The sequence below is a fragment of the Mustelus asterias genome, chromosome 10 (genome assembly GCF_964213995.1).
Source record: "Mustelus asterias chromosome 10, sMusAst1.hap1.1, whole genome shotgun sequence".
Taxonomy (NCBI): domain Eukaryota; kingdom Metazoa; phylum Chordata; class Chondrichthyes; order Carcharhiniformes; family Triakidae; genus Mustelus; species Mustelus asterias.
Genome location: NC_135810.1, coordinates 82907043 through 82934827, shown reverse-complemented (window position 1 = coordinate 82934827; position 27785 = coordinate 82907043). Strand labels below are relative to the sequence as shown.

The following is a 27785-nucleotide window of genomic DNA, read 5'->3' as shown; positions in this document are numbered from 1 at the left end:
GAAACCCTACAGTGCAGAAGGAGGCCATTCGGCCCATCGAGTCTGCACCGACCACAATCCCACCCAGGCCCTACCCCCACATATTTTACCTGCTAATCCCTCTAACCTACGCATCTCAGGACTCTAAGGGGCAATTTTTAACCTGGCCAATCAACCTAACCCGCACATCTTTGGACTGTGGGAGGAAACCGGAGTACCCGGAGAAAACCCACGCAGACACGAGGAGAATGTGCAAACTCCACACAGACAGTGACCCGAGCCGGGAATCGAACCCAGGACCCTGGAGCCGTGAAGCAGCAGTGCTAACCACTGTGCTACTGTGCCACCCCAAGTCGAAGTACAATTGTTAAGACAAGAAATATGAACATGGTAGACCATATGGTCCTTTGAGCCTGTTCCACCAATTAATACGATCATAGCTGATCTTCAACTTCAGCTCCACTTTCCTGCCCACTCCCCATATCCCTCGATTCCCTGATAGGCCAAAAATCTAAACGTGCCAGCCTTAAATACATTCAATAGGTCCTTTCGGCTGGTTGAATCACTACAGTGCAGAAGGAAACCATTCGGCCCACTGAGCCTGCACCGACAACAATCCCACCTAGGTCCTATATATCCCTGTAACCCCCACATATCCTGGGGGATTTTCACAGCAACTTCATTGCAGTGTTAATGCAAGTCTACTTGTGACACTAATAAATAAACTTTGAAGTTTATATGTACCCTGCTAATCCTCCTGACACTAAGGGGCAATTTAGTATGGCCAATCAACCTAACCTGCATATGTTTGGGGTACAGGAGGAAACCGGAGCACCTAGAGGAAACTCATGCAGCCACAAGGAGAACATGCAAACGAATGATGAAGATAATAGGTGCAATTTTGTAGTCTTCAGAGATTTAATTTTTAGATACAAAAAATGCATAATCGCTCCACTCTAATTTACAAATCAAAATTTAATTTTAAATTTCGGGTCTACTATGGGGAAGTAATGCAATTATTTATTGGTTCGGTTGCCCTTCATTTTAAGATATTACGTAATTGTGAGGAACTAGAGTTATCAAAAATGACTGTAAAGAACAGTTAAGGACATTAACTTGAAAAGGCATAACCTGTGTAATTTCTTTACAAAAGGAATTTATTCGGTGTCTTGCAAGCACAAAAGACGTTGAGTAAAGTTGAGCATCAAGAAATGATTATATATTACACACAAGAATGTTGGATTCAAGAAATCATTTGCAAGTGTATGCAATACCTCTGGAATTTTTTTTTAGCCTTTAAGACTAAACAGTCCTCACTATTATTCATTTACAGTTACAAGACCAATTGTTATTTGTAACAGTTCATTTGTCTTTCAAAAGCAGAAACTGCAATTTAAAAAATGGTTAACAGGGTAAGGAGGGAATAATCTGATGTTAGTAACAGCTTGGAGGAGGTGTTGTTGCCTATCCATACTGATTGTGGTCTGTGGGTCAGGAAGTTCAGGATCCAGTCGCAGGGGAAAGCACTGAGGCCCAGACCACGGATTTTGGAGATGTGTTTCGTAGGAATAATGGTGTTGAAGACTGAGCTATAGTCAATAAATAGGAGTTTAACATAGGTGTCTTTGTTATCTACGTGTTCCAGGGTTGAGTGCAGGGCCAGGGAGATGGCGTCTGTTGTGGACCTGTTGCAGTGGTAGGTGAACTGTAGTGGATCGAGGCAGTCCGGGTAGCCTAAATAAGCCTCATATTCAGAGAATATTACTTTATTTACCTTCTAACAAAAAGAAATCTAGGTTTCTTTCCAAAATCTTGATTCTTTTTAACTACTATAAAACTGTATGAATACACTACATGCTGAATTGTCACCTGGATTAATGAATCACATTCAAGATGAAGGCATATAAAGTCGCCGGCTCCAACGTCCCCCTCCCTGATGAGCTCAATGCACTCTACACCCGTTTTGGGCAAGAGGTCAGCGAGAGCATGCCGTCCACCCTGGAAGCACCTGTATCTGAGGTCACCATTGCAGATGCCAGTACAGCTTTCTCGAGGGTCAACCCACGGAAAGCGACTGGCCCAGATGGGGAACCCGAACAAACACTCAGATCCTGCGTGGATCAGCTGGCGTATTTGTAGATGTCTTCAACCTCTCTTTACAACAATCTGAGGCCCCTATCTGCTTCAAGACGACGACCATCATCCCGGTACCTAAGAAAAGCCAAGCAGCGTGCCTTAATGACTATCGTCCGGTGGCTCTGACATCTATCATATGAAGTGCTTTGAAAGGCTAGTCATGGCACGAATCAATTCCAGCCTCCCGGACTGCCTGGGTCTACTACAGTTTGCCTACTGCCGCAACAGGTCCACAGCAGACGCCATCTCTCTGGCCCTGCATTCAACCCTGGATCACCTAGATAACAAAGACACCTATGTCAGACTCCTATTTATTGACTACAGCTCAACCTTCAACATCATTATTCCTACGAAACTCATCTCCAAACTCTGTGGCCTGGGCCTCGGCCCTTCCCTCTGTGACTGGATCCTGAACTTCCTAACTCACAGACCACAATCACCAAGGATAGGCAACAGCACCTCCACATTCATGCTCAACACCAGTGCCCCACAAGGCTTTGTTCTCAGCCGCCTACTATACTCCTGATACACCTATGACTGTACGGCCAAATTCTCCTCCAACTCGATTTTCAAGTTTGCTGACAACACCACCGTAGTGGGTCGGATCTCAAATAATGACGAGACAGAGTACAGGAATGAGAACTGGTGCGGCAACAATAATCTCTCCCTCAATGTCAACAAAACGAAGGAGATTGTCATCGACTTCAGGAAACGTAAAGGAGAACATGCCCCTGTCTACATCAACAGGGACGAAATAGAAAGAGTCGAGAGCTTCAAGTGTTTAGGTGTCCAGATCACCAACAACCTGTCCTGGTCCCCCCATGCCGACACTATAGTTAAGAAAGCCCACCAACGCCTCTACTTTCTCAGAAGACTAAGGAAATTTGGCATGTCAGCCATGACTCTCACCAGCTTTTACAGATGCACCATATAAAGCATTCTTTCTGGTTGTATCACAGCTTGGTATGGCTCCTGCTCTGCCCAAGGCCACAAGAAAACAACAAAAGATCATGAATGTAGCCCAATCCATCACACAAACCAGCCTCCCACACATTACTCTGTCTACACTTCTCCTGCCTTGGCAAAGCAGCCAGCATAATTAAGTACTCCACGCACCCCGGACATTCTTTCTTCCACCTTCTTCCATCAGGAAAAAGATACAGAAGTGTGAGGTCACGTACCAACTGACTGAAGAACAGCTTCTTCCCTGCTGCCGTCAAACTTTTGAATGTACCTAACTTGCATTAAGTTGATCCTTCTCGACACCCTAGCTATGACTGTAACACTACATTCTGCACTCTTTCGTTTTCTTCTCTATGAATGGTATGCTCTGTTTGTATAGCGCACAAGAAACAATACTTTTCACTGTTCGCTAATACATGTGACAATAATAAAATCAAATCAAATCTCATTGAAGTCCAATGCAGGCACAATGGGGACCCGCCAGTATAAACTTTCCATCTGAATCCCTATTTTTTGATTTTAGTAATGTAATTCCAAAGTCTCATTACTGCAAATAACTACTCTAAGTAAATTTAACCAAAAGCCTAATGTGACAACATTTACTATCATTGTATTTTTTTTTAAAAACAAGACCTTATGCCAGATCTGAGAAATATTGGGTCTTGCTTACTTCAAATCTGGATATTACCAACCAAGGCTACATTAGATCATGAACTCATGGGGTATTTAACACTTCTTGAGTAATGTTGGCCCTTGTGTAATTTACCAATATTTTAAACTTAATTTATTTTCCTTCTGTTTGGGAGTAAAAATTAGTTTCTGGAAATATATAATTTTCTAAAGTCAGACATCGTTGCCAAAATTTGGGGATAAAAAAAGTCAGACTATACCACACCAGAACAGATTATTTCGGAGAACTAGACAAAAATGTTGATGTTCATGAATGAGCTGATCCCTAATTTTAGATCTTGTCTCAAGTACAACCGTTCATATTAACTTAAGATAACTATCATTTCAGTTGGTTAATTATAAATCAATAAAAGTGTTAAATTTCTGCTTTTCAATTTAAAATGATGAATAAAGGCAATTTCCACCTTTCTCAGAGGTGGGCAAATGACTGCTCCCAATTCTCAGTGAATGACTTTCAATTCTCGTCTGTAAAGACATGGGGATGGAGAGATCATGTGGAAGGAGTGTGGCATAATAAGCCCTCTGGTTTTTATTTTTCAACTGAAAACAACTCCTTATGGTCAAGATAAAGGCAAAATACTGCAGATGCTCGAACCTGAAACAAAAACAGAAAATGCTGTAGAAACTCAGCAGTGTGGTTGAGATTAGGAATTCACCACATCAAAAATTTCTCCCACCTAAAGCATGATGATGATCAATTCTGACATGAGGTCAATCATGAAAACAATTTGAAAATCCCATCAAGGAAAATTCAACCCACTTTCATTTTGTGTAAATCTTTGGAATGACCAATTATGGCCACTTTTCCATTTCTATGTTAATAGCCTAGATCAAAACAAAATTCAAAGCAGTGTTGAGCTACTATCTATGTTAGTCTACTATTTGTTTAAAAATTGCTCTAGTTAAATACACAAGAAATTGATGCAACTTTGGATAAGAAAGAAATGAGAACATGAACCCCAAATAAAATATTTAGAATACAAGAGCAGGGATGTACTCGAGGCTGTATAAAGTTCTGGTCAGACCCCATTTGGAGTATTGTGAGCAATTTTGGGCCCCGTATCTAAGGAAGGATGGTGCTGGCCTTGGAAAGGGTCCAGAGGAGGTTCATTAGAATAATCCCTGGAATGAAGAGCTTGTCGTCTGAGGACGGTTGAGGACTCTGGGTCTGTACTCGTTGGAGTTTAGAAGAATGAGGGGTGGATCTTATTGAAACTTACAGGATACCGAGAGGCCTGGAAAGAGTGGACGTGGAGAGGATGTTTTCACTGGTAGGAAAAATTAGAACCAGATGGCACAACCTCAGGGACGATCCTTTAAAACACAGAGATGAGGAGGAATTTCTTCAGCCAGAGAATGGTGAATCTGTGGAACTCTTTGCCACAGAAGGATGTGGAGGCCAGGTCATTGAGTGTCTTTAAGACAGAGATAGATAGGTTTTGAGTTAATAAGGGGATCAGGCAGGAGAATCGGGATGAGAAAAATATCAGCCATGATTGAATGGCAGAGCAGACTCGATGGGCTGAGTGGCCTAATTTTGTTCCTACGTTTTATGGTCTTAAATACAAGGTAGTTCTCTCTACAGTATTCAACTAGTGAGAAGGTCATCACAGTTCAACCTCTGCTCCTGCTCGGTAGATGCAGAGGCAAGTTATGTACATTTTACAATCCAAGTTAAACTAAAAGAGATGGATTTAAATGGTTTAAGATTTAACACCAGTGATGTACAAAGTGGTGCGACTAATTGTTAAACTCATCCCACAAGTTCAGCTATTATGATTTTCACCACTGAAACTACATCTTGAATATCATCCTTCTAATATTTAAAAATACAAGTAAATTAAAAATATTTTTCTGTACATACATGGTTTGCAGTTCAGACTATTGATATGGATTCAGTTAAACCATAATTTGATAATTAAATAACTAGATTTAAAGGACTATCAAATTAATCTACTTATTTTCATATTAGCATTCCCCTTCAGAATTGAAGAGCAGGCTGGTGTGCTTCAGGCTTGTATCCAATTTGGCATATCAACTGTATTATCTAGACATCACATTGGATTGTTTAAAATGGTGTCCATTTTGAGAGTTGTGCAGAAACTAGCATTAGTGAGTGCAAGAACACGAGCAAATGCACACATAGGTTGGATGACTTACAAAAATGAGGAGGATTTCAATTTTTCTCATTGGAGGATTAAAAGCTTATTTACTATTCAAACTTGCCAGTACTGCGAATGTCCCAAGCCCTTAGTAAGTCACAGTGGGATTAGTACTTTGCTGGCTCCCTCAATCATGCACTCTCCATTCTTATCACCAGTCCATGACACAGGATTGCAAAGAGAGAAAGTGATGTCCCAAAGACAAATAGGAGAGCAAATTGTGAAGAGGGGATAGGCATTGGTGAAGGTTAAGTGAAAGGTTGAGGGAGGGGGGGGGGGCACGTGCAGTGAAGAAGGCGGGTGGAATATAATGTGGAAAAAATGTGAACTTGTCCACTATGGCAGGCAGAATAGAAGAGCAGCATATTATGTAGATAGAGACTGCAGAACTCTGCAGTAGAGGGGAAATTAGGCATTCTGCATATGAATTACAAAACGTTAAAATGCAGGCAGAGCACGTGATTATAAAGGCAAACTGAACTTTGTTTATTGAAGGGAAATTGAATATAAAAGTAAGGAAGTTTTGCTTTAGTTGTACAGGGCGTTGGTGAGACCATGGGTGGGATTTTCCGGCCACGCGCGCCCTGAAACTGGAAAAATCCCACCCAAGGTCAATGGACCTTTCCATGGTCTACCCCTTGCCTGCTCCAATTCCTATGGCGGGCAGAATGAGAAAATTCACCCTCACATCTTTAAGAAAACATATAATTGCATTAGAAGCAGGGCAGTGAAGGTTCTCTTGATTGATTCCTGAGATGAAGGCTGTCTTATGAGGAAAGGTTGGACAGGTTGGGTCAGGGGCCATTGAATTTGCAAGAATGAGAGGTAATCTTATTAGCTTGACATCTGTTGTGGGGAAGGTGTCAGAATCTATCATTAAGTAGGCTATAGTTGGGCACTTAGAAACAAGGCAATTGGGAAGAGTCATCATGGTTTTGTGACGGAGAAATCGTGTTTATTGGAGTTCTTTGAAGGAGCAACAGGTGCAGTGGATAAAATGGCCTTCAAACATATTGTATTTGAATTTCCAGAAGGCATCTGATAAGGTACCACATTTAATTTTATTGCGGAAAACAAAAGCTCATGGCATATGGAGTAACATTTTAGCATGCGTACAAGATTGATTGGCTGCACAAAACAGAAACAGAAAGTATCCATAAATGGGTCTTTTTCTGTCTAGCAGGATGTGACAAGAGGAGTCCTGCAGGGGTCTGTGCTGAGGTCTCAACTTTTTACCATTATATCAATTACTTAGATGAGGGGAATGAAGGCATGGTAGCTAAATTTGCAGATGACACAAAGATAGGTAGGGAAGTTGTTGTAAAGAGGACATAAGGAGGTTGCAGATGGATAGATTGAGTGAGTGGGCAAAAATTTGGCAGATGGAGCAAAATGTGAAGTTGTTCACTTTGGTAGGAAGAATAAAAACAGAATATTACTTAAAATGGAGAATGGTTACAGAATGTCAAGGAGCAGAGAGATCTAGGTGTTCTGCCTCAGAGGTCACGGAATATTTTTAAGGCAGAGATTGATTTCCTTGGCTGACAAGAATTAATCTCAGGTTATCGGGGGTAGAAGGGAATTAGAAACACAAACAGATCAGTCATGATCTTATTGAATGGCAGAGCAGGCTTGATGGACTGAATGGACTACTTCTATTCCTATTCATATGCTCATATGAACTCATGACTCCGGCTTTTAATGCACATGTTCCACTGTGCAAATATAGAAGGGATCAAGTTCAATGGCCACAGCAGCCTTGTCTCTCTCCAAAATAAAAAGGCAGCAGTTTGTAACTCTAAACAGTAACATTAAAACCTACAAGCCAAAAAGCAACATGCCATGCCACGCCACAGTACATATTTACTATTTATTAACCAAACATTAAATCATGTTGATGAAAGCAAATTACTGTGGATGCTGGAATCTGAAACAAAAACATAAAGTGCTGGAAAATCTCAATAGGTCTGACTGCATTTGTGGAGAGCCAACGTTTTGAGTCAGGATGGCTCTGAAGGGTCACAAGTTGGCTTTATTCTCTGCACAGATGCTGTCAGACCTGCTGAGATTCCCCAGCATTTTCTTTTTTTGCATTAAACAATGTTGTCTCACCAAAAAATATATATATGACCAACATCTTTGTGCATACAATTAGCCAAACATTTAGTTTGCTAACTTGCCTGAACCATAAATGTCCTCCTGCAGCAACACAGACATCAACACATTGATAAATTGCAGCAGTAAAACTTTTTGGAGCCTGTTAACAGTACAATTCTGTTCTCATTCATTGCAGAATGTTTTCATTTCCCTCTTCATTGTTTTCAAGTTTTTCACCCATTAAACTTGCAAGGACAGCAACTAGGTTCAAATCAAAAGGTTGGAAAATATTCATAGTTTATAGAGTTTAATTTAAAAAACATGGAATTAAGGAATTGCGTAAAACAAACAAACCTCTACTTCTAAAACATTTAGTCATTTAAAGCCAAGAATGCTTTGCACATCCCAGAAACTATTCAAGCATTTCCGAATTTGATTAAACCTTATTTAAATCATTGCTTTGGGCAAATGGCTCATACCAAATATACACTTTCATTAAATCTTTAATTATACTCTTCGGTTTCTCTAACAGATTGGCTAATCTTACAGTAAGGCAACAAGTCCCAAAAATAAAACTTGATTTTAGTGTGCAAAAAATACACTCTATTAAACTCTGCAGCTCTGATAAAATAAAATTGGTGCATTTCATGTTAGAGAAGCTTTGTAGCCAAACTGAGGTACTTACTTTCCAACAAAATATATTTTAACCAAATCTATGCCAGACCTAGGATAAGCCCTAGTAGATTTGCTGACGTTTCCAGATAAGCTTGCAGAAAAGGCCAAGAACAGTACATTAAGCAACTCTTTGGAATACAGAGTTCTTTATCCCTTTGATTAGCAAAAGCACCGTCTTCCAGGCTTCACAGCTTCCTCAGAAGAATGAACAACATTAGGAACCACACCACTCTTAACACCTTCCCACCCTTCCTGGATGGATATGTTGCCTTTTTTGAGCAGCTCGTATATCTCTCGGGTTAGAACAGTGAAGGACTCCTCCACATTTGTAGAATCTTTTGCAGAAGTCTCTATGTATTTCATACCAGATACAGCTGCAAGTTTCTCCGCCTCCTCCTTCGAAACTTTCCTTTGGGTTGCCAAGTCACATTTGTGTCCGACAAGTAGAAATATGATTCGGTATGGCTGGACATGCATTTTGGCTTCTTCCAACCAGTCACGCACATGTTCAAAAGATCTACGATTTGTGATATCAAACACAAGAAGCCCACCAACTGAATTACGGTAGTAGGAACGTGTTATGGACCTAAGAACGGGAAAAAAAAAAGTGTCAGAAACAATTTTCCTCTTGAAAATCAATGATCAAGTACTTTAAAAATAATTTTAGTGCTAATATTTTACTTAGATCTTTATAACCTGACAACATAAAGTTTCATGGTAACGTGCCCCCAGCAAAAAGAAAATGCGAACAGCAACTAATGCTGAAAGTGTCTTGTTTAAAAAAAAGTGCAAAAACTCAATATGATCTCAATAAAAGGAATCTCTTTATCCAGTTTTCGGAAGTGCCTACAACTCTTTTGTCTGGTTTACATAGAGATTTTGTATCTTCCCACTTCCAGAATGTACAAGAGAGGTGGGTTCTTAAAACTGCTTCCAAAAAAAAGAGACGTTATACTTTGCTAACTTATTTACAAATTTATTAAAGAACCATGTAACCTGTAATACAAGACGATATGTACATTGCAGAGTTAATGACTTTCACCTTAATAGATAATGGCTATAGTACCAACTTTTGTTAGCATTAATCTTCCCTAAATTTATTTTGCTAGTGAATAAAGCAATTAAACATCTTTATTTCCATAAAAGGAAAGCGGCCCTGTAATACCTGATAGATAATACAAATGAGGTAATGCCTCGTTCTAAGGCTAGTGCTGCCCATTCTATGTATGAAGGCTTCTGGATAAAACTAGCTGTTAGCCTACATATATTCCCTCAATTCTAAAGTCTAATGTCCTAAATATTTCTGAATTTTACCCATTTATTCAGGCATTTCTGTCACAGGTTAACTCTCTTTGGTTGTCAAACTGCTAAGCTCTAATGATAACCTGCAGCTTTTGGGTCTTTAACAAAGATAGCCCTGTATAATTATTCGCCAGTTTCAGGATCTTTGCCTTTACAAGATGACCAGGTCTACCAATAGAATCATAGCTTCACAGAAGCCATTATGGGCAGCTGTGTCTGTGATAAGTAGATTTCTTGAGTTCATTTATGTTACTTCATTGAGTTGGTTACCTCATCACTTGAATTAATTAGCATTACTCTGGCAGCTACTGGCTTCCTAATTTGGCCTAGTTAGTTGTTTTATGAGTGAGCCATTGCTGGTATGGAACATTGAAGTTCCCCACCCAACACTTTCCTGAGCTTCCGCCAAGTTAGATGAAATACAGAAGAGTACTGAGGAAGTGGGGAGCTCAGTGATTACCTGCAGGAGATTTCCTTGATCTTCTCTGAAGCCATGCAACTTAAACTGGCTTGTCAATGTAAGCACTCAAAGAACTGCTCCCACCCAAGTATGCATCATTGTGCCCTCATTTATTGCGGATTTGTCCTGCTAACAAGGACAGGATCAACTCAGAGATGGTGATGGAATGCAATAACTATGATTCTGCTTGTATGACTGGCTGTTGTTTGGCCAGTCTGTGGCACCAGTCTCCAAAATGTTGGTGAGGAGGACTTTGCAAGATTGCCCAGGCAATTGATTCAAAAATATGTAACCATTCATTGGCATTTGATTGACATTGCAATTGCAACAACATGCCAGTGAAAATTTCCTCATGCAAGAGACCACAGTAATAGTCTAATAATGAAGGCGCTGCTTGGAAAAGTTAATTTCCAACAGGGCAAAGATTTGCGTAATTGCTGTCTTAAAACCCTGTTATCTAACTTATAACAATAAGTCAAGCCAACACTTAAAAAGGGAGCATCGAACAAATTTTTAAAAATTAGAATAGTTTGGATACAAATTTGGAAAATTGAGTCAAAGCAGCCCCTCAAGTCAATTTAAAACATCGAGATTAGCAACTGACTAAAACTAAAAATACTTTTAAGTATCAGATACAAAAATACAGGACTCCCCTGAGAATATCATATCCTGCTCAGTCAGGTGGCGAAAGAAGCGAAACCATTAAAATTTTTCACTTAGGAACATCTGTTCAAATGAAACCCTCGATTAAATTTCATTTGATCAGTCATTTTTCCAATTGTAACATACTTTTAACTAAATTTCTATTGAATTAGATTGTCAAGATGATGCAATAGTTGATTAAAGCATTTGTTACTCAACCCTTGGAATACTGTCCTCAAAATGAGCATTCAGGCTTTTTATCGTGTCATTAAATGTTTCAATAGGTTCTGGTTATTAACACTTTTTTATGATTAATTGCAGTGAAAGACAGCATATTAACTTCAATAAGAAAACTCCCAACTATACACATTCCAGTATCTCCTTTTCTGATCATCTGCCAGGATGTTCAGAGTACAAAGTTTCACACAAGACAACACCTCAAGGCATTGCCAACTAAGATCAATCTCCTTTCTGTCACAGATCAATCTCAGACTAAGAAAAATCTAATTGAGCGGAGTTCAACAACTTTAGATTGACTCCCATCTCCATCTTGACTCCCTTTTGGTTACCTTGGATTGTCCCGCTGCAATCCCATCCCTATCCTACACGGCTATCTGTCTTGTTTTTCAGTTTTGCTTTCACTGAGCACTGACCTTTATTATCCTATTAGCACATTCTGTTATCTTACCTATTTTGCCACTGTTAGCACTTCTTCAGTCCTTAATGCCACCATTAACACCCCCGTTTCTTATGTTCATGACGTCTTTGTCAATCTCTCCATAACTCCAACCAATTCTAACCATCTGTTCAACCCAACCCCTCTCTGACAATATAATTCATTATATTTTTATCTGTCTTCAGTTCTGTAGAAGAGTTATATGCGCTTGGAACATTAACTCTGTTTCTTGCCCTGCCAGACCTGCTGAGTTTGTCCAGCATTTTCTGTTTTTAGTTTAATTTATACATATTTATATAATAGACAAATTGTTGGAATTGGCAGGGCAGGTAAAGAAAGTAATTTAAAAGGGCATAAAGGATCCTGGGCTTTATAAACAGAAACATGGAATACAAAGACAAGGAGGTTATCCTGAATCTTTATAAGACACCGGTTCAATCTCAACTGTGGTATTTTTTCCAATCCTGGGTTCCATATTTTAGGAAGGCTTTAAGAGAGCGTGTAGAAACAATTAATGATAACAATTTCGGGGATGAAGGCTTCAGTTATGGGTTTTTCTTGAGAGAAGACAAGGCTGAAAGATTTGATAGAAATATTCAAAATCATGAGGGTCCAGATAAAGTAGATAGAGAGAAACTGCTTCCGATGACAGATGGGTCGAGAGCCAGAGGATATTGATACAAGGTGACTGGCAAAATAAACAACCACAATGTGAGGAAATACCTATTTATGCAGTGAGTGATTAAGATCTGGAATAAGAACATAAGAACATAAGAAATAGGAGCAGGAGTAGGCCATCTAGCCCCTCGAGCCTGCTCCGCCATTCAATAAGATCATGGCTGATCTGACGTGGATCAGTACCACTTACCCGCCTGATCCCCATAACCCTTAATTCCCTTACCGATCAGGAATCCATCCATCCGCGCTTTAAACATATTCAGCGAGGTAGCCTCCACCACCTCAGTGGGCAGAGAATTCCAGAGATTCACCACCCTCTGGGAGAAGAAGTTCCTCCTCAACTCTGTCTTAAACCGACCCCCCTTTATTTTGAGGCTGTGTCCTCTAGTTTTAACTTCCTTACTAAGTGGAAAGAATCTCTCCGCCTCCACCCTATCCAGCCCCCGCATTATCTTATAAGTCTCCATAAGATCCCCCCTCATCCTTCTAAACTCCAACGAGTACAAACCCAATCTCCTCAGCCTCTCCTCATAATCCAAACCCCTCATCTCCGGTATCAACCTGGTGAACCTTCTCTGCACTCCCTCCAATGCCAATATATCCTTCCTCATATAAGGGGACCAATACTGCACACAGTATTCCAGCTGCGGCCTCACCAATGCCCTGTACAGGTGCATCAAGACATCCCTGCTTTTATATTCTATCCCCCTCGCAATATAGGCCAACATCCCATTTGCCTTCTTGATCACCTGTTGTACCTGCAGACTGGGCTTTTGCGTCTCATGCACAAGGACCCCCAGGTCCCTTTGCACAGTAGCATGTTTTAATTTGTTTCCATTGAGATAGTAATCCCATTTGTTATTATTTCCTCCAAAGTGTATAACCTTGCATTTATCAACGTTATACTCCATTTGTCATATCCTCGCCCACTCACTCAGCCTGTCCAAATCTCTCTGCAGATCTTCTCCGTCCTCCACACGATTCACTTTTCCACTTATCTTTGTGTCGTCTGCAAACTTCGTTACCCTACACTCCGTCCCCTCCTCCAGATCATCTATATAAATGGTAAATAGTTGCGGCCCGAGTACCGATCCCTGCGGCACGCCACTAGTTACCTTCCTCCAACCGGAAAAACACCCATTTATTCCGACTCTTTGCTTCCTGTCGGATAGCCAGTCCCCAATCCACTTTAACACACTACCCCCAACTCCTGCAGGTGTGGTGGAGCCAAATCATTCATGGCTTTCAAAAGAAAATCATATAAGTACCTGAAGAGGAAACAAAAACCCAGCCACAGGGAAAGGATGGAGGATTGGACTAGCTGCATGCTCTTGCAAGGACACTAGAGGCTGAATAGCCTCCTCCTGTGCTGTAACCATTCTACAATTCTATACCATTGATATTGTACTTGCCTTTATTCTAACAAAAACTGAGGATTATTCACCAGTTTCTGTTCTTCATGAAAATGGAAGATAGGATTCTCGATTATAGTAGATAATAGAGTTCACATACTTTAAAAAAAACTCATCGTTCCCTCTCATTTTGGGCCTTCCCATCTCTTACGTACATCTAAGCAGATGACTAGCAGTTGGTTCCTTTTTCCCTCATGTAAAGTACCTAAAATAAAACAGTGAGGACTTCCCTAAATACCATGTAGAATTGTTGTCTAGGTTCTAAAATAACATCCAGATCACTAATTTGCTGTCTGTGCAACTCTTTATTACAGTTGGCATTGTGCATTTCTAAGCTAGGGAGGTAGCAAAAGAAAACAAGCAGCGCTTTTGCTCTTGATCACAATTTATTTTCTCCGATAAAGAAAACATGTGTGTGAATTTAATGCAAACACAGGATTAGGCCCGTCCCTATACGGTCAAGCAATGGTCACATTCATTTGGTTGAACATGAGACAAAAGCTAGCATAAATGGGACTTGTTTGAAAGCATTTTTGACCATAGCTTAGAACAAAGACATCTTCCCCCTCTTCACAATTTTCTCCAATCTCCTCCTAAAGGCATCAATTCCTTGTTGGGATAATGCATCCACTGGTAACTTGACCAAAACACAATAGGATGGGAATTAATCTTGGGCAGCAGCACAATGACTTCATGTTATACCCCACACCAGATATTCAGGTCCAATTGGGCATTTTTTGTCAATAATGTTTCCTACAAACCAAATGCCACCCCAGACCACAAAGCTCAGACAATTGAATGAAATCTGTGCTTTTATTTCTTATGCTTTATGTCTAGTCTGAAATTCAGTGTAGGTATTGCAAAAGGATTCTGTACATTTTTAGCCTATGTTTATTTTAAACAAGGTCAGAACAGCAATGCAGACAGAATTAATTGAAAAGCATGTTCTCAAAATCTGTTATTTTTCATCTCCATAATGCTCATAACATTAGAAAAGGGCAATATTAATTGGTAGAAGGATTAGTGGAGAGTTGAGGAACATTTTTTCCAGCCAGAGGCTGGTGGGGTTCTGGAACTCACTGCCTAAAAGGGTGGCAGAGGCAGAAATTTTCATCGCATTTTAAAAATGTGGCTATGACCTACAGGCTTTAGACTAAATATTGGAAGGGGGATTAAGCTGGATGGCTCTTTTTTGGCCAGTAAGGTCACAATGGGCCCCAAAGGCCTCCATCCGGGTTGCAAATCTCTGGCTGGAATTTTCCAGTCCTGCCGCAGGCTGGAATGGAAAATTTGGAGAGCCAGTCTAAAGTCCATTGCCTTTCGCCAGTACCAGAAATTCACAGTCCTGGGCGGGGTCAGAAAATCCCAGCCAATGTTCCTATGAATGTCAGAACCAAGGACATGGTCCCTATTTTTACAGTACACGTAAATAATCTAGGTGGATCATTATCAAAGTTCAAGAATTAAGACAAACACTTTTTAAAAATGTGCCCTTTTCATTCGAGTAGTGAAAGAGCAGCATATTGTTGCATTATAAGAAAGCAATATGCTGCTATGACAGCATGTATTAAAAGATGGTTTACAACAAAGCCATAGCTCAGGAAAAGCAATGATAGGAAGCAGCAAAATGGTGCATAAGGCTACAGGGCTTCAGTTCGAACAACTGGGTGGTCATAAAACATCGGCTAGTGTTGCATCGAGCAGGAAGAATTCAATAAAGAGAATGATACAAGAGAGATGCCACATTTCTACTTTGTAAAAAGGAGATCTATTGCTATCTTTGAGACCCTGTGGCATAAACAAGCTTGGCGAAGCCACCTTATTATGCTTCTCTGTATGGGTGTTTAAGGAGTATTTTGCCAATAAACTAAATGAATTATCAGACAGAGCGTTTCTCACTTTATCTACCAATCTGTTTAAGATAAATGACTTCTCCAGCAATGTTTTGGTGTTTTCTCATTAAATCCTAAATCAGTTCATTAATATCACCAAATAAAATATATGCAGATTAATAGAAACATTGATTTATACTAACCCCAAGGCACGTTGTTAAACACCTTTACAGCCCAGAAGCGCAAAGCTTGGACATCCCTCTTGGAGCAATTAGGCGACTTTTTATGCTCAAAGTAGAATTTATCTGTTCTCAAACCTGATTCTAAACTCGAGTACCAAGTACAAGTATAAAGCCAAATCGAGGTTAGTTTTGGTACAGAAAACAAAAAAAAACTTAGACTCAACATGTGCTTTAACCCCAACCACCTAATTAAAAGTTTATTTATTAGTGTCACAAGTAGGCTTACATTAACACTGCAATGAAGTTACTGTGACAAAGTCTCAGCTCACGTACCAACCAACTCAAGAACAGCTTTTTCCCTGCTGCTGTCAGATTTTTGAATGGACCTACCTCGCAATGAGTTGATCTTTCTCTAGACCCTAGCTATGACTGTAACACTACATTCTGCACTCTCTCCTTTCCTTCTCTATGAACGGTATGCTTTGTCTATTGTGCGCAAGAAACGATACTTTTCACTGTGTGTTAATACATGTGACAATAATAAATCAAATCAAAAATCCCCTAGTTGCCAAACTCCAGCACCTGTTCAGGTACACGGAGGGAGAATTTAGCATGGTGAATGCATCTAACCAGCACGTCTTTCAGACTGTGGGAGGAAACCGAAACACCCGGAGGAAACCTGCGCAGACATGGGGAGAATGTGCAAACTCCGCACAGACAGTGACCCAAGCTGGGAATTGAACCGAGGCAGCAGTGCTAACCACTGTGCCACCGTAATAATTAACCTTCCATTCATATATCTTCTAATCCACTGTGACACCTGCAATGCATGAGGCATTCTAAACAGTATTGGAAAGTCAGAAGCATTAGCAAATATCGACTTATTGCTCAAATTGAACTGGACCGGAAATTTGCCTGGCTACAGGAAGAATGAAAAAGATGCCAGAGTGGCAGTGCTTACAAAGGATCCTATCACAGTTTCACAGTGCAAGGATCATCCATCGGGTTGCATTAATTCTATTTAAATGAATTCTATCTCAAAAAAGAGACTTATCCAACAGCTTGGCAAGCTAGTGGCAGCTGAGACTGGTCAGCCCTGATTTGAAGTGATGCATACAGTGGAAGCATAAAGTTGTTATTCTTTGATATTTGAATAATGAATAAATTAGAGGATTATGTTGTTCAATATTGTACAAGGCATGTTGATGAACCTGCACTGAGTGTGTTACTGGAGAAAGTAGTCAAGAAGCACTTTTACAGCAAACTCAGAAAGGACAGGATTAGGTCTGCCATAAGAGAAGGATTGCTTACTTTAGTCAGAACTTTGTCCACAACAAAAAGAACTGATCTTAAGAACAAGTGTAAGTAGTTGAATGGTATTCTCCAGAAGTGCAGGACTCAGACTGCTGTAACACATCATGCCTCATTGACCAAAGCACTGTTGCACAGGATTAAGTATTTAATGAATGAGTTAAAAAGGGAAAGAAAAGCAAAAACAGTTAGAAACAGGAGAAGAAAAAAAACAGTAATTTCAAGATAAGATTATTGACCAACAAGCTACATTAGTTTGCTTTGAAGCATATATAATTTTTGGGTGGCAAGGTGGCACAGTGGTTAACACTGCTGCCTCACAGTGCCAGGGACCCAGCTTCAATTCCAGCCTCTGATCACTTGAAGCTTGTACTTTTTCCCCCCCCCGTGTCTCTGTGGGTTTCCTCCCACAGTCCAAAGATGTGCAGGTTAGGTTGATTGGCCATGCTAAATTGACCCTTGTGTCAGAGGAATTAGCGGGGTAAATGTGTGGGGTTAGGGGAATAGGGCCTGGTGCGGTGTGCTCGGTACAGACTCGATGGGCTGAATGGCCTCTTTCTGTACTGTAGGGATTCTATGATCTCAAAGGACAATACGAGAGGCGCAAAGATGGTTTGGAATTTGCAGCAGTGAGAAAGACAGTGCAACAATTCATAAGACTTTGTACGAGTTCCCTTCCTTGTCTACTGTGTCAGTGCCTCCCTTCCATTGTTTAACAAAGGGGAAGTCAAAAAATTGTGCAAGAGGTCAATGAGTTTGTTTTAGCATTTTCTTAGAAAACAGGCTATTGGGAATCAGAGCACATTTCCCCAGGGAATCAGAGCACATTTCCCCAGGGAATCAGAGCACATTTCCCCAGGGAATCAGAGCACATTTCCCCAGGGAATCAGAGCACATTTCCCCAGGGAATCAGAGCACATTTCCCCAGGGAATCAGAGCACATTTCCCCAGGGAATCAGAGCACATTTCCCCAGGGAATCAGAGCACATTTCTAGCCAGGAAGCAGGAAAATAGTGGAAAAAGAGGTTGTGTCAGCACACCAAGTTATTCCTGCAGCCGTGCACTTTTCCCCAGTGGTGCTTCTTCAGTGTGGCGATGACAGCCCTCCTGGCAGCAACAGGGAGTCATTAAGGCTCATCAGTAACCAATTAGCAGCAATTTTCCAGTATGACAGATTTTACCAGCATCTCTCAGGGCCCCAGCTGTGTCTGCAACTTGTCTGGTAACAGGAGGCAGATAAAGCAGGAGGTTGGAGCACCATGGCAAATTAATTAACTCTGCTGCCATGGGTCAAATTGGCAAGCCCGAGGTCTTCTGCAGGCAGGGGCTTGAAATTTCCTTCAAATCACCTGGAAAATGCAGTAAGAAATAGTGCTAGCAGTGACAAAGTGACACTGCTGGCTCCAGCTGCTCCATTTTGTCCAGCCGTCCTATTCCACACAAACCAGCAACACGCTCGCTGAATGCACAGCAAAGGCTGTCAGTCTACATTGCAGTCTTAGCCACCGACTCATTTTTCTTGCCTCTACATCTGGCTCACTGTCCATAAATGGAAGACGGTGCTGGAGCTGGTCTCTTAATTAGGTGCATCTTATAAAACCATAGAATCCCTACAGTGCAAAAGGAGACCATTTGGGCCATCGAGTCTGCACTGACTCTCTGAAAGAGCATCTTACCCAGGTCCACTCCCCTGCCCTATCCCGCAATGCTGCGGTTAATCCACCTAACCTACACAACTTTGGACACTAAGGGGCAATCCATCCAACCTGAGGAATGAATTTGCATTATCTTAGGAGGTGCGCTCCTGCAGCAAACAGGGTCAAGACCCAAAAATGGCCCGGAGTGCTGAAAACTCTGATGTACAGAAGATTCAACCCTATAAAGCAGTTATGTAAAATTACTTTATTAACTCTGCAAACAATAGGAACAGATTTAGGAGAAGGAAACTGAAAGTTCACAGTAAATATCAGATTAAAATTGTGGTGAGAAAACAGGATTGAAGTTAAAAGCTAACAGACTTCATTTCGTGCTTCGTGTATTGTCTTTAAAGTGTGGGATTTTCATCCTGAACGCTGGATCTCATGTGTACTGCATCTTGCCCTTCATCCTCTACACAAATGATTGCCAATCAGAGCACAATGGCATAACGCTCACGCTGATACAGTACTTGTGCACCTAATCAGGAATAATGAAGTAAAGTGCAGGAACTCGATGGGAAAGTTTGTAAAATGATAATTTTCTTAAATTGAGCGAAAGATGAAAGAACTAGTTATAGACTTTAGAAAAAAGCCTGTACATGGGTGTAGTTGAAAATCCTATACTGTTTGGATGTCTCTCCTGATATTGTCTTAGACACGGCCAAGAAGAGAAATCATGGATTCTGGTGCTTCTCCTGTTTCTGGGCCCCCCCTCATCACCTCAGTTAATCTTAGAGACCCAATACCAGAACTCCAGGAAGCACTGACAGCAATAGAATAGAATAGAATCATAGAATCCCTACAGTGCAGGAGGCTGCCATTCGGTCCATCGAGTTTGCACCGACCACAATCCCACCCAGGCCATATTCCCGCAACCCCACATATTTACCTTGTGAATCCCCCTGTCACTTGGGTCAATTTAGCAATGAAGTAAAGTTTTTTCCCCCTTGGACAAGAGGAAGTTTTAACTGAAGTTAATTAACTGAAGCTAAACGAAGTCTTGAAGATTAGAAAACAGACTGATTAAACTACCTCAGCCAGAGCACTCACTGTGATGAAAAGTGCCAATACTGATGGACACGATAAGAGATGGGGCCATGCCATCAAAGGGAGAGGTGGTCAGGTCAGGAAGATGGGGAAGGAAACATGCCATTGAGAGGACAGAGGTTGGGAATGGTTTTCTAGAGATAAGTGCAGACACGGGTTTATTTTACCTTCTGCTTCAACTGCCCCGATCACGTCTGAAATGAAGAAAGCATCAACAAAACAGAACACACACGAGTCAAGCAAGAAAGATATGATTTGATTTATTATTGTCACATGTATTAGCATACAGTGAAAAGTATTGTGTCTTGCGCATTATACAGACAAAGCATACTGTACATAAAAGAGGAAAGGAGAGTGCAGAATGTAGTGTTACAGTCATAGCTAGGGTGTAGAGAAAGATCAACTTAATGTGAGGTAGGTCCATTCAAAAGTCTGACGGCAGCAGGGAAGAAGTTATTTTTGAGTCAGTTGTTACGTGATCCTAGACTTTTGTATCTTTTTCCCGACAGAAGAAGGCGCAAGAGAGAATGTCCGGGGTGCGTGGGGTCCTTAATTATGCTGTTTGCTTTGCCAAGGCAGTGGGAAGTGTAGACAGAGTCAATGGATGGGAGGCTGGTTTGAGTGATGGACTGGGCTTCATTCACAACCCTTTGTAGTTTCTTGCAGTCTGAAAGGTGGGACTGGGGAATCTGAATCATCCTATGTGGCCAATGATTGCTGTCGTTCCGAACGACAGCAATCATTGGCTGAGAATCGGGATGGTCTTCCTGCTTTGGAAACTGACCATGCAGATTGGTAGGCTACTTGGCCAATGAGCCTGTGACCTCCCAGTTTTCTCTGTTGGGCCCTGGTCTTAGGAAAATAAACTTTTTAAGGGTACAGAGATTGAATCAGGAAGGATATTTGATGATCAGATCTTTCTTGACAAAACGTGTGTGCAAAGAATGCTGATAGAGTGTCTTGTATGAGAGTTGGATGCATTCAAGGAAAAGGCTGCGATACCCTAATTGCAGGACAGATCAGTTCTTGAACCCATTTGTACCCATCTCTAACAATTCTTAACAGGAGTTTAATGAATGGGTGAGTGTGTGCACTCATGATAGGACTCAGTGACTGATCATTTTAATGTTTTGGAATAGCTTTTAATATATTTCAATCAAAATTAGACTTGTGTGATAGGGCAATTTTCTTTTTAGTCTTACTATTTAGTTGTATGCAATTTTTAAATAAATGGCAATGTACCCAAAATGAATTTCTGCATAGACAATAAATTGAATTCTTCTGTGGCATGCTGGAGTACAGAATCAGGAGCAGCTTAACACTAGACCCCGTCATTGATATTAACTGTAATGTAAGCATTTTGATCAGTTTGTCTTCGGTTTACATATGTTGTTTTATATTTATAAATTGTTTTCTCTCTCTTATATACACACAAAGTTTATCTTTATAATAGGACCCTGTTTTGGGGTCTGAAAACTGAGGTTAAGACCTATTCAAATAATGAATACCAATTTTCTGTGGATGGTAACTACTGACATCTGGTTATTTACACAGTGTTGTTACTCCTTGGGCGGAAAACTTTCAATTATTACCTAAGATCTGGCCATTTTTTTGAGTTAGTCAACTCATAACAAAGAATCAATATTTTGAGGCAGATGAGGGCAAACAAGGTATCTGGTGTTGTTACGAGAGCATTTTTAAAAGTATGTTCATGGTGCAATTCTTGGGCATGCAGTACAGTTCACCAAACAGTGGCAATGAGAAAGAAGCATAAATCTGCAGCGAGTTCAAGATGTGTTCAAGTACAAGGCTGATCAGCTGACTTTGCCATCAATCAAGACATTTGGGAATGAAAGCAATGATTGTGGTCAGAATGCCCCCAGAATTATTTCCTGCATCGGATTATTTCAAATCCAACAAGGAGAAAGGAATTGCTTGATTTAGTTCTGGGGAATAATGTGGGATAAATGACTCATGTGAAAAAAGCAGAATTGCAATTGCAAAATAGTAACCACAACATAGTTGTAAAATCACAAGATAAGGGGAAGGAACTCTGGTCCTAATCAGAAGGGCATGTGGAAATCGTTAAATAGGAGATGCATAAGAATACAAAATAAATATATGTTTATAAGGTAAAAAGGGGACGCACAAAACTAAAATAAAACTCAAAATATGATAAAGATAGAATGACATGGGAGATAATCAAGATTAGAAAATAGTAGAGAGATAAAAAGGGAAATTAGAAGAGATAAAATATGAAAAAAGACCAACAGACAACCAAAAGAAAGTAGAGGCTTACATAAGGACGTAAAAAGTACATAAGTACCCAGTTTCAGAATAGTCAAAAATGAAAGGAATCCATTTGGGTAAAGGACAAAAGTAGTAAATAAATATTTTACATCAGTTTTTATAAGTAATAGCGGAAGTAGGAGTCTTTGAGGGTAACATGGAACAGTTAATACAGATAACTGCCAAAAAAGAATAAGTTCAGAAAAAATAAAGGTAAAATCAATGGATAAGTCTCCAGGTCCTAATGACATTATTCCTAAGCGACTGAAAGTTAGAAAAGAGATAGCTATAGCTCTTCCTACAATCTTTCAAACCTCCTTGGAAATGGGATTTGCGCTGTTTAAGGAAAATAGGTAATAGAGAGAGGTTAATCCAACGCAAAGAGTAAATAAACTCAGAAGTTTTCAGAATGTATAGAATAAACCTTTGGGCAAGACCACTGGGCTCCAGCCCTGGAGCTGAATTCCAGAAGTGAGGTAAATGAACTACCCTTGATATCAAGGTAGTTTATACAGAATGTCAGGGTTTAAAATACATGGGGAAAATGAGCGTATTTTTCTTTGAAATGTCCTAAGTAGCCTACAAATCAGCACAGATGGAGTGAAAAAATTCAAAAACGGTCGTCCTCGTACAATATTATTTTACATTACAGCCTCTCTATAGTCCAGGGCCAAACAATTAAAGGCGTAGGTAACTTGTTGAAAATAGGAAAACATGCAGAGATTGATTGGAAATGCAAGGAGCACGAGACACAGAATGGGCGAGGACCTGTTCTTAGAGGAGCAGCAAGGGTGGAAGGGAGGGAACCTGTGATTGGGGAGTTGGAGCTGAGGTATGGGAGACAGGACAGGATGAGGCCAACTTAGTGACAGATCCAGTGCGGGTAAAATGGCTCCAGCTCTGACAAGAAGTATGAGTGAGCAAGCAAAAAGAGCGGGGGAGGGGGAGGTGGCACAGATGGAGGCCTCTCAAGGTGAGATGAGGGTTGCATGGGTAACAGGCAGTATTGCTCACTTCCACATTTAACAGCTTATTTTATTTATGTATATGATTTACTAATGCTTGTTTTTAAAAAAAAATTTTTTTTCGAATACCCTCCTCCTGGGCCTGGCTTTCAAATCTGCAAACTACTGCTGGAACAACAATAACGAAACAAAAAAGTTAAACTCTTTCCAATTATTTGAGTAAAGTTTAAGAGTAATTGATCTGGAGTAAGAGAGAAAATATACTATGGGGGGAAATCTAGTTTTTTTCTATTTCCCTTAGATCTTTCTTTAAAATGATTCTGCTATAGAAGTGTTGACCTTTATGCAAACTTGTTCTGGCTGTCACTGTGCAGGTGCTTTTAAAAAATATTTTAATGTTAAGAAAAAGCTGGGAGTCCAGCAAATACAGAAGAGTCCACCCTTCCAGGACTTGGGCTTGCTTTAATTATCAGCCACTGCAGGAGGACGATGAAGTGGTGGTGAATGAAGAAAACAATTTTCTTGTTGGGCACTTGGCCACCCGCCCAGCGCTGAACCTCCTGTTTCCTTTGCATCCTTTAATGGAAGCATAGAATGAACTTGCAAATTTCTGCTTTGAGAACAGTTCAGTTTCTAACTTAAACTTTTAGATCTAAGGAGCCCCCGCAAACCAGAAAGTAGCCCCCAAAAATCAAAGGGAGCCCTTTGAGAAAATCACAATAAGAGCCTTCAGAGAAAAATTATTTTGACTCCTCGAGAATGTTGCGTCAAAGAACTATAGTCAACAGGGATCAAAGGCCAAACTCTCCAGTGACCAGTCATCCTTGGAGCAAGGATGCTTATGGTTATTGGAAGCCAATCATCACAGCTCCAAGATGTCACTGTGAGAGTTCCTGAAGGCAGTGTTCACACTCAGCACTTAAGTTGCTTCTTCAATCACCTTCCTTCTCATCCTAAAAAGGGCAGAAATGGGCTGTTTTTCTAACAATTGCAGTGTTCAGCTTCATTTGTATTTGCTCACATAAATAAACTGCCCAAGTCCATCATACAGAAAAACCTGGATAACATCCAGGCTTGAATTGATAAAGTGACAAGTAACATATGTACCACACAAGTACCAGGCAATGACTGTCTCACCTCTCCTTGGCACTGAATGGCATTACCATCAAATCCCCTACCAGGAACATCCTGGTCATCATTGACCAGAAGAAACTCAATATGCCCAACCACATAAATGCCATGGCTACTAGACTAGTTCAGAAGTATAGTATTCCATGCAAGTGGCTGATGTCCCAACTCACCAAAGTCAACCCCTGCATCTATTATGGATAGTAAGAAGTCTCACAACACCAGGTTAAAGTCCATGTGCTACCAAATAAACCTGTTGGACTTTAACCTGGTGTTGAGAGACTTCTTACTGTGCTTACCCCAGTCCAACGCCGGCATCTCCACATCATGTCTACTATGGATGTCAGGAGTGTGATGAAATACTCTGCACTTGCCTGGATGGGTGCAGATATAATCATACAAGAAAATCAACACCATCCAGGGCAAACCACCCAATTAGCAGCCCATCGTCCTATTTAACATCCATCTCCAGAAAAATGTGGCTGCCATGTGAATTATCGACAGGATGCACTGCAACAACTTGCTGAGTTTCACTGGCAGTAACTCCCAAATTCACAATCTTCCCCACTTATAAGATCAAACACATAACTGTCTTGTTGTCCTCCAAGTTGCACACCATTCAAACTTTGGCATAAAATACTTTTTATTTATCGTCACTGGGTCAAAATCCTGGAACTTCCTCCCTAGCAGTACCTACAGAATATCTTCACTATTTGGGCATGCTACAGTCTAATACCTACTCAACAGCAACTAGGGATGGGCAATTAATGCTATAGTGCTTATCAGACCAGAGAAGAAATGGCAGTGGTGTATAACAGAGTCAGTTGAGGGACCACTTTTGTGGATGGGTGGATGAATTGGAAGTGTATGGAGCACAATCTTGATATTGGCTAATAATGCAAAGTAGAAGGATTGGTAAACAGTGAGAAGAACTGTAAACATAGTTATGAAGACACAGACAGGTTCGTAGAATGGGTTGATAGGTGACGGGCAGATGCAATTTAATATGGATAAGCACAAAGAAATACATTTTGGGCAAGTGAGCATGGAATAGCAGTTTACAACTGAACAAATGAAAGCAAAGATCATTTAGAGATTCAACATACTATTCTGTAATTCCTCTATATTAAACTGAATTCATACCAGCAATTTTAGTAAATGTGATTCAATTACCACACAAGCATTTCCTCTAAAATTATCAGAAATGTCATTTCATGAACCTGAGCTTGTTTGAAAGGAAGTATGGTCACCATGTTAAGAATCATCCATACTCTACTGTAAAATTTCACTAATCAGATCTGCTGCTACTAAAACCAAAGTGCTGGGATTAAAAGCCAAGATGGACAAATGGTTAGGGTACAGATCAACTGTGATCTTATTGAACGGACTTAAGGAACTGAATGGCCTACTCCTGTTTACTGCAATGTTTTTCAACCAGGCCACATCTAGAAACTAAACCTGTTGCAATAGTCCGGAATACCACAATCATAAATCTTCTATAATTGCCTGGGTATTTAGGATTCCCTGTGCCATATGGTTGCAATAGCTTGTCACAATCAACAAGTCTCAAGCTGCAGTGATCAGGAATTTACCTTCCATCTGCACACTGAACTCCCTCCCATTAGCAATCCAAATATTGGCCCACACAGTTAATTAGTTGAAAATACTTTTGTGAACTTAGTTGATGTTAAAATCGAAGGTTATGTCGTGTCTCACCCTCTGACAAATGACAGGAGGCTGTCGCAGTTCCAAAAACCCAGTTTGTGTGTGTGTGTGTGTGCGCACATAAACACACACACAGGCAAACTAAAACAAACCTCCACATAAACATACATACACACCAGCAAACTAAAATATAAACCCCCACATAAGCACACCTACACAGGCAAACTAAAACATAAACCCCCAGCCCCAGGGAAACCTGAAATCTATTTTTTTTTAAAAAAAACAGAACAAGTACACTTTTGGCAAACCTGGATTCCACACAAAACAAGAGCAAAAATAAAAGGATGCTCTCTTCAAAAGTTGTATCATTTAGCCTGATGTTGGGGAGCTGTTGCAAATCTAGGACATCTCTGTCTGGAGCAGAGCTCAGCAGCAACCGGGGCTAATTCACCCCCCACCCCAATGTAGCTCCCACCCCAATATAGCTCCCCCTCCCACCCCCAGCCAGCAGGAGCCGGAAGATGGGCAGCGCGGCGCACCTGAACCTCTCCTGCCCCGCCGTGTCCCACAGCTGCAACTTGATCCTCTTTCCCGGCTCGATCTCCACCAGCCTGGCGAAGAAATCCACCCCGACCGTGGGGTCGGACACGTCGTTGAATTTTCCGTCGGTGAATCTCCGCAGGAGGCAGGACTTGCCCACCGTCGAGTCCCCGATCACTATCAGACGGAACTGATAGATCCAAATAGCTTCCATGACATAACTTTATCCTCCTTTCCCTCCCTCCCCACTCTCCCTATCCCTCTCTCTCCCTTTTCACAAGGTCTCAGTCAATTCACTGCCTCAAATTAAACTAAAACATACATCTGAATGTCAACCTGCAAAACAAAAAAATATCTATAAAACCCACACAATGCTGCCCCAAACTGAATGCAGCAGTGTGTGCCTGCCTGCACCTTCCTCCTCTCCCTGGCTCAGCCCCCTTTGCAATGCTGCAAACTCAGGTCCGGAGCTGGGACCGGAAAACCAGACCCGGGAAGAGGGGGAAAGATGATTGAGATCCAGAACCTCCAGTCACAGCTCAGAGAAGCCACACAGCGGCCGCCCCATTGGCTCATAGGACAGGAGAGGGCGGGAGCTCCCATGGGTTGAGACTGTGTTCAGTGGGAGGTACACACACTTGTCTGGCCAGAGGCTTTTTTCATTTGATTTAAAGAATGAACACACACACCACACACAAATGTTAGGGGCAGGGGGAGGGGAGGGGAGGGGATGGGGGGAATTGAGGGAAGAGGACCTCCTTGTGGGCCTGCTCCTGAAGACCCAAGCTGGCCATTAATAGGTCCAGGCAGTGGGCAGTTGAGGGGATCGAGGGGACTGTTTGCCCCTCTTCTGTGGCTATATTTGCTGTCCCTGGAAAGGGAACACGTTGGGCAGGAATTTCCACCCACGCTCGCCCTAAAACCAGAAAATCCCACCCGAGGTCAACGGGCCTTTGCATGGTCCCCCCTTCCCTCCCCGCTATGATTTCCATGGCAGACAGGACAGGAAAATTCCCCCCCCCCCCCTCCCCATGGTATCTGCTGGCAATATCAAGGTCTTCCTTACCGGGTGGGCACCGGCAGGGTTTATATTTTAGTTTGCCTGTGTGTGTGTTTATGTGGGGGTTTATGTTTTAGTTTGCCTGTGTGTGTTATCAATCCCTTTAATCACATTTTGTCTTGATGTTTTAAATTTCCTTTGAGATTCTGTTTACTTTGATGCAGCATCCCTTTAAGGAACTGCATTTTTAATTTATC

General features: G+C 41.1%; 1 protein-coding gene across 1 annotated transcript; it reads right to left on the bottom strand.

Moving 5' to 3' along the window:
- Positions 1-8429: 8429 nt before the first annotated feature.
- On the bottom strand, positions 8430-26742 carry LOC144499716 (ras-related protein Rab-39A). Its single transcript, XM_078222051.1, has 2 exons — positions 26528-26742; positions 8430-9288 (listed from the first exon to the last, which is right to left on the bottom strand). Exons 1-2 carry the CDS (start codon positions 26740-26742, stop codon positions 8862-8864), a joined length of 642 nt encoding a protein of 213 aa, XP_078078177.1. The 3' UTR covers positions 8430-8861.
- Between the last annotated feature and the right edge of the window lie 1043 nt (positions 26743-27785).